The 11,363-nt window shown below is 21.9% G+C and overlaps 1 protein-coding gene across 2 annotated transcripts in view; it reads right to left on the bottom strand.

Annotated features, from left to right (window-relative positions):
- Positions 1 to 11,363, bottom strand: part of LOC117178058 (protein dopey-1 homolog) — a 178,781-nt gene that overhangs the window by 80,397 nt on the left and 87,021 nt on the right. For both annotated transcript variants that reach the window (XM_033369267.1, XM_033369268.1), the window contains exons 12-14: positions 7,349 to 7,750; positions 1,847 to 1,983; positions 1,599 to 1,755 (exon numbers count right to left, since the gene is read on the bottom strand). In XM_033369267.1, coding sequence (XP_033225158.1) covers positions 1,599 to 1,755; positions 1,847 to 1,983; positions 7,349 to 7,750 — 696 coding nt within the window. The remainder of the gene's footprint in view (positions 1 to 1,598; positions 1,756 to 1,846; positions 1,984 to 7,348; positions 7,751 to 11,363) is intronic.

Here is an 11,363-nt window from a genome sequence, read left to right as displayed (position 1 = left end):
AGATTGTAAAAAATATATAGATGTAAACGGAAAGATTGTAAGGAATGGAAGTCATGTAAACCCTTAGGGGACACATTATGAATAAAGAAGAATAAAGAAGAAAAAAGTTAAATAATCATTCATTTTTAAAAATTTGAGTAAGTTTAAGCGATATTTAGAAGTTTTGAAAAGATTTCACTATGCTTTTTAACATTTTTCAACATTTTAAAAAATGTAAAACAAAATGTAATTTTTTAATGTTACAACATAAATTTCTAATGCCATTTAAGAATTTTAAAAATTTTGAAGATAATGAAAATAATTGCTTGAAATTACTGTTAAAATTGCATATGTTTTATTTCAAAAACATTAATTTTGATATTACCTAAAAGTTAATGTGTTATGTTAAAAAATCGTATTTGAGTAAAGTTGCGTGGGAAATTATTAAAAATAGAATTAATAAAATTTTTTAAAAAATATTTCTAACAGAATATTTTTAAAAAATTTCAAAATAAACACAGGTTTCGATAAATGAATAAAAATTAAACGATTATAATTTTTTATTAAATTAAAAAAGTTGTATATAAAAAGATAAATTAATTCTATTTTAAATCGTAAAGAGTTAGTAATTGTTTAATTGTTATTTATTTATTGAAACCTGTGTTTATTTTGAAATCTTTTTAAACATTCTGTTAAAACTATTTTTTCTAAATGAAATTATTTTGAAATTTTGTCAGGTATTTTAAGAAAATTGCTGTATTATCATTAAACATTGAAATTAATTATTCAGAATAAAAAATCTTTCTCAATTTTCTTCGAAATCTTAATAATTTTTTATAACATTTGAAGCCTTTTAAACAATATAAAATTGGAAAAATAGTCCTTATTTTCTGTTTGAAATCTTTTTAAATACGCTGAATTCCAAAAATGATAAATTTGGAAACTTTTAAATTATCTCCTTTAAAATTATTTTAAATCCGCTGAAATTATCTAAAAAAAATCTAAAGATTTCAATTTTATAAAATTATACAAAATTTGTTTACATAGACAAAATAGATTGAAAGTTAGTTAGAAATTATTATAAATAGCCTAATATTTTAAAAATAGTCCTTCTTTTATATTCCAAATATTAACAAATTTAAAGGTTTCTATTTTTTTCATTTTAAGGATTACGTTTTTGTAATTGATATTAAAAGTTTTATAAACTGTACATTAATACGATATTATTATTTTTCGAAAAAAGCATTAGAGACTATGCATATTTTAACCTAATTTTATCTTTTAAAATAATATAACATAAAAGAAAAAAAGTAAAAAATAAGTACCGTTCCTGATTTTATTATTAAAAAATGAGATTTTTCTGTAAAAGAAAAAACTTCAGTGTGATTTTTACGAGTAAAAATTAAAGAATTCAATTCTAAAAACTTAAAACTGATATGATTTCTAATTAAAAGCATAAAAAATAATAATTTCAAGCCTAATTAAGCCATTAAATTTTGAAAAATTTCCAAGTTCCTTTAAAATGTAAATTAGGACCGTAAAATGAAATCGACAGAAATTAATCATTTTCCAATTATGCATAACGCTCTTAAAAATTCTTAAAAAAAAAAAATCGTCACCCTTTTTGTATTGGCAGAAGGCAGTCGCCTCTCATGCCAGGCAACGGCAACCGCGGCAAGAAAATTGACTCCATGGTGGAAGGATATTGGCGAAAGAAGTTCCAGAAGCTGATGTTTTACCACTCTTGGACTTCCAACAACGCAACTTGCCTGCTCGCTGTCAAAATTAAAATTATAAGATTAAAATTTCGACTTTAAAGAATTTTAAGAATCGGGTTTAATTAAAATTAAAAAAAAAAAAAACTAACTTGTCCTTGGTTGCAAGAACAGCTTGCCATAAAGCTGAAAGAGAAGCAATTATTCGTGGCAAATGGCTCAAGGCTGTTCTCCTTGCATGAGAATGCTGCTCACTAGACCCTGTTTTGTCCTTTGTGGCCCCAAGTTCCTGGAGATAAAAGATCAACGATATAATAAAACGGCCTCCAATTGTAAGAATATTTCGAAAATTACGTAAATCTGTTGTTTTTATTTCTTTAATTTAAATTATAAACTTTACAACCCTAAATATTTTTTAAAAAGGAGATGTTCTTGGCTAAAAAGTTCTTTCTTGGATTAAAAACTAATTTTTTTCTTAACTAAAGATTTATCCTTTTTGATTCTAAATTTACTTCTTGAAACTTCAGATTTTTTAGGTAAAAATTGAACAGTTTTGTTTAGAAAATGCGTGAAAAAATCATATTTTTTGGTTAGAAAATGTAACTGCTTTCTTAAGAACGCCTTTTTTTAAATTCAAAAATCAACCTTTTTATTTTATTTTTTTTAAAGTTCAACTATTTTGTGGAAGATTTATCTTTTTGGTTTGAAAATACATCTCTTCAGAAAAAAATTCACATTTTGTCGGTTAAAAATGCAATTTTCTGGTTAAAAATTAATCTCTTTCAGTTGAAAATGAATTTTTTCGTAAAAAAAATCTTTTGGCTTCAAAATTCAACAAGTTCGTAGAAAATTCAACTATTTTGTAAAAAATTAGTTTCGTTATTAAAAAAAATATTAAATTTTGTATATAATAAAACGGCTCCCAATTTTGAGAATTTTTTAAAAAAGACATGGATCTGTTTCTTGAATTTAATTTATAGACTTTAAAACCCAAAATATTTTTTAAACAGTAGATGTAGAATGAAAATTCTTAATTTTTGAAAATTAAAGTCAAAATAGTTGAATTTTCAACCAAATCATTCAATCTTAAAGCCAAAGAGAACAATTTTCTAGAAAACTGTTGAATTTTCTATCCAACAAGATAAGTTTTTAACCAAATAATTGAATTATCGACGAAAAAAATATAACTTTTTAACATAATAGTTGAATTTTCAAAAAAAGGATTGAATGTCCAACCAAATTGTTTAATTAAAAACAAAAAATCTTTTCTTTGGTTAAAAACTGCATTATTTCGTTAAAACTTAATTTATTTGCTTAAAGACTTACTTCTCTAAGTGACAATTAAACGGCTCTGTTTTTAGTCAATATATATATATTTTTTTTAGTTGAAAATTCATCTATTTTGCTGAAAATTTGTCTTTTTTTGTTAGAAAATTAGCCCTTTTGCCAAAAATTTTATAACAAATTTCAATATTTAGTAGATAATTCATGTTTTTATTTAAAATTATTCTTTTTTGCTAGAAAACTAATTTTTTTAGTTGAAATTTCACTTGGTTTCTTTGAAATTTTCATTATTCCGTTAAAGTTTTAGTTTATTTACTTAAAACTTACTTCTCTAACTGAAAATTAAACTCTTCTCATTTTTTATGAGAATGGACCTTTTTCAGTTAAAAATTGATCTATTTTGCTTAAAATTTGTCTTTTTTTGCTACAAAATTATCCTTTTTGCCGAAAATTTCATAAAAAATTTAAATATTTAGTTGATAATTCATGTTTTTATTTAAAATTATTCTTTTTTGCTAGAAAACTAATTTTTTTAGTAGACACTTTATTTGGTTTGTTTGAAATTTTCATTATTCCGTTAAAATTTTAATTTATTAATTTAAAACTTACTTCTCTAACTGAAAATTAAACTATTATCTTTTTTATGAAAATTTTCCTTTTTCAGTTGAAAATTCAACTATTTTACTTAAAATTCGTCTTTCTTTGTTAGAATATTATCCTTTTTGCCGAAAATTTCATAAAAAATTTTAATAGTTGAAAATTCATGTTTTTTTTTTAATTATTCTTTTTTACTAGAAAACTTATTTTTTAGTTGAAATTTCATTTGATTTCTTTGAAATTTTCAATATTCCGTTAAAATTTTAATTTATTTAGTTAAAACTTACTTCTCTAACTGAAAATTAAACTATTCTGGTTTTTTTTAATGAAAATTGACCTCTTTTAGTAAAAATTCATCGATTTTACTGAAAATTTGTCCTTTTTTTGGTTTAAAAGTATCTTTTTTGCTGAAAATTTTATAAAGAATTTAAATTTTTGGTTGAAAATTCATGTTTTTTGTTTAAATTATTCGATTTTGGTAGAAAATGAATCTTTTTAGTTGAAATTTCATTTCTTTGATTGAAAATTTAATTTATTTGCTTAATAACTTATTTTTCTGACAGAAAATTAAACTATTCTGTTTTTTATTGATCTTTTTTGTTTAAAGTTATTCTTTTTTTGGTAGAAAATTAACCTTTTGGTCTAAATTTCATTTCTTTGGTTGAAAATTAGTTTTATCTTCAAAATTTATTATTTTTTTATTGAAAATTTAACTATTCAATTTTTAAAGGAATTTTTTATTTATTTATTTTTTTGTTGGAAAATTAACTACTTCGTTGAAAATTTATTTTATTTGGTAAAAACTCTAATAATAAAATAATAATAATAAATACAAATTCAACTTCACATAATAACTGTTACATTTTCAAACAAATTTAACTCTTTTATTGAAAATGCTTTTTTTATTGAAGATTCCTCATTTTCTTTGAAAATTTTTCTGTTTGGTTAAAAATTCAACTATTGTATTGAAAATTTGTTTTTCTTGTTGGTTGAAAATAATTTTTTTAACTGAATATGTAACTATCCCATTTTCGGTTTAATGTTTATTTCGTTTAGTTGAAAATTCAACTATTTGGTTGAAAATTAGTTTTTTTTTGTGAAAAAATAATTTTTGAATGAAAAAACTTTTAAACTATGCATTTAGAAATTTATTTAATTTGTTAGAAATTATTTTTTTTTCTTGATTCGAAATTCATTTTTTTAAACTAAAAATTTAATTATTCTATTTTTGGTTGAAAGCTGATCTCGTCTAATTCAAAAATTATTTTTTTTAACTTAAAATTTAACTATTTCAATTTTTTGCGAAAAATTGATATTTTTGGGTTAAAATTAAACTATGCGTTTAGAAATTTATCTTTTTTAGTTAAAAAAATTTAACGATTTGATTCAAAATTCATGCATTTGGCTGAAAAGTGGTCTTTTTCGTTTGAAAATTAATATATTTATATATTATATAAATATTAATATAATATATATTTGTTTAGATAGAGGACTCAGCTATTTTGTAGAAAATTTATTCGTTTTTTAGATGTTAACTGCCACTTGTTTCAAAATTTATTAAAAAATTTAACTATTTACTTTCAAAATTCGTTTTTAAATTTTTTTGAAAATTAATTTTATAAAATCAAAATTTAACTACTCAATTTTGGGGTAAAAAATAATCACTTAAGTTGAAAATTCTACTGTTTGGTCTAAAATTCTATTTGGTTGAAAATTAGACTTTTTTGGTAGAAAATAAAGTTTTCAAATAAAAATTGAACTATATTTTTTGAAAATATACCTATTCTCTTAGAAATTTTTTTTTTCTTTTACTTTTTATAAATAAATTTTTTATCTGAAAATGTATATATTTCATTTTTAGTATAAAATTAATCTTGTTTGTTAAAAATTCATCATTTTCGTTGAGGTTAAAAATTAACTTTCTTGTAAATAATTCATTTTCATCTTGAGAATTAAACTTCTTTTGTAGAAAATTAAACTTTTTGATTCAAAATTAAACTATTTTTTGAAATGTTATCTATTCTGTTGGAAATTATTTTTTTTTGTATTATAAATTAATTTTTTCACCTGGAATTAATTTTTTTCCTTTATAGGATGCAAATTTTAGTTTTATAAGTTTGTTAAGAATTCAAATATTTTTGTTGTTGAAAATTAGTTTTTTAAATTAAAATTTTAACGATTTCATTTTTAGTTGAAAATTTACCTTTTTCAGTTGAAAATTCAAATATTTCATTGAAAGTTCACTTTTTCCAATTTAAAATTCAACTGTTTTCTGAAAGATTCGACTTTTTGAGTCGAAAACCTAAATATTTTTTTTTTTTAAATTGTCTATTTGCGTAGAAAATTAATCTTGTTTCTTTAAATTTATTTATTTAGTTGTCACAAATTTTTTAGATTGTCAATGTTCAATCTAATTATTTCATAATTTATTATTTATTTAATGTTTACTTATTTAGAAATTATAACACTTTTTTTTTAATTTATTAACTTTGTGAAAAATTGGACTGTTTTTTGCAGAAAAAAAAATCTTTTGATTGAAAATTTTATCAGTTTGGTTAACAAGTGATCTTTTCCTATTGAAAATTCAACAATTTTGGATGAAAATTTGTCTTTTTTAATTAGAAAATTCAACTATTTCGTTGAAAATCCACAAATTTGGTTAAAATTCGGTTTTTTGTAGAAAACTTGTTTGAAAAATCTTCTTTTCTATTAAACATTAATGTTAAAAAATTTGGTTTCAAAGTAATTTTTTTTCGTTAAAAGTAATTTTTTAATTGACAATTTTAGTTATTTTTTATTTTATTTTTAATTTTTGTTTGTTTTTAAAATTCCCTTTTCCAGTCAAAGATTCATAATTTTATTGGAAAATTCATCACTTCGGATGAAAATTAAACTTTTTTTTAAATCCGCTTTTTTCTATTAAAATTAATTTTTTCAAATGAAAATCCAGATAAATATTTGTCATTTTATTTTAAAATTCATTTTTTGGGTTGGAAATAAAATTAAAAATTAATTTTGGTTTGGTTGAAGATTCATCGTTTTAATTTTAAGAAATGATGATTAAAAAACATTCACTTTTAGACTAAAAGTTTAATTATTCAATTTTTGGTTGAAAACCTTTTTGAGTTGAAAACATTTTTTTTGTTTTGTTAAAAATTAATTTTTTTGGTTCGAAGATTCATAATTTTAATTAAAAATGCACCTCTTTGGTTGAAAATGAGCTGTTTGATTGAAAAATCGTTTTTTCTTTAACTGAAAACTAATTTTTAAGTGACAATTTGACTATTTAATTTTTTTTTACTTTTTTTAATTGAAAATTCCTCACTTTGTTTCAAATTAATTTCTTCACTGAAAATTTGACTATTTCATTGAAAAAAGATCTTTTTCAGTTCAAAATTCGTATTTTGGTAGAAAATTAATTTTCTTAGTTGAAAATTCATCTTTGTAAGTTAAAAATGCAGCTATTTGTTAAAAAATTCATTTTTTAAAAATTCATCCTATTTGATTGAAAATTCAACTATTAAAAAAAAATGCATCTTTTAAATTGAAAAATCAACTATTAGGTTAAAAATGCAACTACGAAATTAAAAAAAAAAGAGAGCGAATAAAAATGAAGCTTATTTTAAATTGCATTAAATCATGTGATATTTCAAATAACCGAATAGATTTTTCTTCTAAAAAATTTGTAAAATTCACGCTTAAAAAAAAAAGTGAAAATCCACTCTCATTTCCCGATTTTTTCCAATTTCCCGGGAAAGTATGAATCGAATTACCGGAGAGAGCGGACTCGGCATGAAAACATGTAGCAAATTGTTGAAAATCTGTCCAGGTTTGACTCCAGGAACACCAGTCTGAATGGCGCCACTTAGTGGATGATTGAAGAAAAAGCCAATTTGCTGGGACGTGTCCAGGAGGCAATAATGCAAAAGAAATGTCAGGGCTTCGAGATGAGTGACGGTATAATCAGCCGGTAAGCAGCACTCGACAGTGGCGATATCCTCCAGTTTTGTGACTGAAACGGTGTCGTCATTAACGTAATAAGACGCAAGTTGCTCGATATTGCAGCATAATCGATGAATTACTGAAGTGACTATGTGCGTTAACGAAGCTCCCATGAACGGAAGACTCGACGTCACGAGAGTTGTCCAATATTGATGCAAATGTCTCATATGATCCTGAAAGAATATAAAAACATCCAAACGTTGAAAATTTCTATATTTTTTTTATTTATACATAAATGTAGGCAGAATCATTTTAAAGAATTTAAGAGAATTTATGATTTTTAACAATATTTTTATTGTTGAGGTTATATCAGCGGTTGAATATACATTATTTTCTACCTCAGACATATTCAGGAATTACAATATTTTATATACTTAAATTTTTTTTAATGTATTAATTCATTTTAAAAAAAAAGTTTTTTCAACTAAGTAATTGAATTTTTAACATAATAGTTGAATATTCAATCTAAAAAGACAAATTGTCAAAAAAAAAGTGTCACAGTTTATATTTTAGTGAAAAAAGAATGAAATTTATACAACAAAAGGAAAGAAATTTAAAACAAAAAGACGAATTTCCAACAAATAAAGATTTTTCACTAAAAAAAGAAATAAAAGTTTATCTAAATTATTGAACCTTCAAACCAAAAGACAAATATTCTTTACAAAAATGCAATTTTTAAACAAAAAGTATGACTGTTCAACAAAAAATTAATTTTACACGAAACTGATGCGTTTTTACGCAAAAAAAGGAAATTTCAAACTAAAAAAGATCAATCTTAAAAAATGTAAAAGTTCAATTTTATGTTCAAAAATGAATTCTAAAGAAACAAAAAAGAGGTATTTTCCATTAAAGAGTTAAATTTTCAACCAGACATAAGCCTTTAATAACAAAAATTTCACATTTGTGGTTTAACTTTAACCCAATTCGTTGATTTTTCAATTAAAAAAGATTAATTTATAACAAAATAATTAAAATTTTAACCAACGAGATAACTTTTCAACTCAAAATATAAATCTTTAACAAAAAAGTGATCTATTAACAAAGCGATTCAACCAAATGTTTTAAACAAATTAGATGAATTATCAAGCAAAGAAGAACGAGTTTTAACCAAAAAGTTGCATTTTCATACAAAAAATGAATTTTTTTCTATAACAGATGAAGGTTTAAATCAAAAAGATAAATTTTCTGTTGAAAAAGATTTTAGTCGAGTTTTCACGATCAAACTATGAATTTTTTAACAAGAAATAATTTTCTACCAAAAAAATTCAATTTTCGATCCAAAAAGATGAATTTTTAACGAGAAAGGTTGACTTTTTTACAAAATTGTAGAGCAAATAGTTGCATTTTTATCAAAAAATATGAAATTTATGTTAAAGCAAAAGAATTCTTTATTACAAAAAAAGTTGAGTTTTCATCCAAAAAAGATTCCAGTTGACTCAATAACATCCGAAATTGAATTTTTGTAACAAAAAAATAAGTTTATACGAAAAATGGAATTTTCAATCCAAAAAGACGAATTTTTAACCAAAAAGGGTGAATTTTTAACAAAATAGTTAAATTCTCTGCCAAATAGTTGCATTTTTATCCAAAAAAAAAACCATTTTTTACTAAAACAGATGAATTTGTAATAAAAAAAATTTTTTGTAAGTGGAACTTTCATCCACAAAATATTTCAGTTCATTTTTCAACACGAAATATAAATTTTAAACAGAAAGTAAATTTTCTACGAAATAATTAAATTTTCAAGAAAATAGTATAATAGCTTAATTTCTAAACAAACAGTTGCATTTTTATGAAAAAAAAATTAATTTCTGCTAAAGCAGGTAAACTTTAAAGTAAAGAAGACCAACTTTAATAAAAAGAGTTGAATTTTCAACCGAAAAGTTAACGAAAAAATGCATTTTTACCCAAAAAAAGGAATTTTCAAACTAAAAAATTATTTTTACAAAAAAAAACAAGAATTTTTAACTACAAAATATCAATCTTAAAAATGGAAAAGTTCCATTTCCTGTTAAAAAATGAATTCTAAACAAACAAAAAAAGTATTTTCCACTAAACAATTAAATTTTCAACCAGACATAAGCCTTCAATAACAAAAAAAATTTCGCAATGTAACTTAACTTTGACCCATGTAGTTGAATTTTCAATTAAGAAATATTAATTTATAACAAGATAATTAAACTTTAAAACCAACGAGACAACTTTTCAACTTAAAATATAAATCTTTAACAAAAAAAGTGATTTCTTAACAAAGCGATTCAACCAAATGTTTTAAACAAATTAGTTGAATTAATAAGCAAAAAAGAACGAGTTTTAACCAAAAAGTTGCATTTTCATGCAAAAAATGAAATTTTTTCTATAACAGATGAAGTATTTAATCAAACAGATACAATTTAAAAAAAAATAGTTATATTTTCTGTTTAAAAAGATTTCAGTCGAGTTTTCACGATCAAACTATGAATTTCTTTACAAGAAATAATTTTCTACCAAAAAAATTCAATTTTCAATCCAAAAAGACGAATTTTTAACCAAAAAGAATGAATTTTTAACAAAATAGTTCAATTCTCTACCAAATAGTTTACCAAAAAATAGAAATCTTGCACTCAAACAGATAAATTTGTAATAAAGAACAATTTGTTTTATAAGTGGAACTTTTATCCAGAATTCCTAAACAAACAGTCGTATTTAAAAAATTTCTGCTAAAGCACGTAAACTTTAAAATGATAAAGACAAACTTTAATAAAGAGTTGAATTTCAACCGAAAATTTAACGAAAAAATGCAATTTTCTATTACTTAAAATAAATTCTGAGATTCTCAGAATTCAAATATTGCAAGGCGAAAGTGTTAAAAAAATGTTTTTCAAATAAAAATAATTTTCTGACAGTTCTAGGTAAAAGATAATAATCTTTAAGATCTTTTAGTACAACAAATCATTATTCATGCGAAATCAAATTAAACATATCTTTATTTGTGTAATTTTTAAATATCCGAAAAGAAAATAGTCTAAATTTTATAATATTTTTTATTATATTATATAATATATGTAACATAATATTGATTTCATTGTTTAATTTAAATTCAATTCGGATTTTTAAATATTTGAATAAACAAATAAAAAATTTAAAAAATGTACTGAAATCTTCCAGAAAATAACTTTTCCAAATTCATAAAAAGCTTCTTTTTTTACAAAATTGTAAAAAATCTACATTTTCCTCCAAATTTTTATAATTATCAAATAAAACATTTTTTTAAATCTTTTTAATATATCTGAACATTCTAAAGGTCTTTTCAATTTTTTTCTTAAAATTTTTTAAAGAAAACAAAATTAAACTTTAAGACCCAGATTATTTTTCGAAACTGTTTTAGAAATAATTTGAAATCTTTTAGAACATTATCCTAATGTTATTTTATCACAATAAAAAATCATTAAAATTTTACCAAGAATCTTGAGACAATTTTATTCTTCTTCTAAAACCTTTAAAAATTCTTTAAAGGCTTCTCATTTTTTGTTCTAAATCATCAAAAATACTACTGAAACTTCTAAAAATAAAAAATAAAATTAATTCGAAAAAATTGTTTTAAAATCTTTCAGATTCTTTTTCGACATATTTTCAAAACCTAAATGCACTGATAGGCAAGAATAATACAATGTAAAATAGATAAAATAGCAATTTGTAAACTATTTGAAAACTTGGTCACAATGTTCAAAATTATATCATTTTAAACAATTTTAAGCTAGAAACGTTAAAAATTCTCAAATTAATTTTCTTTTAACCTAAAACTTA

This window comes from Belonocnema kinseyi, chromosome 8, assembly GCF_010883055.1.
Source record: "Belonocnema kinseyi isolate 2016_QV_RU_SX_M_011 chromosome 8, B_treatae_v1, whole genome shotgun sequence".
Lineage (NCBI taxonomy): Eukaryota > Metazoa > Arthropoda > Insecta > Hymenoptera > Cynipidae > Belonocnema > Belonocnema kinseyi.
This window is presented reverse-complemented; position numbering and strand designations above follow the sequence as displayed.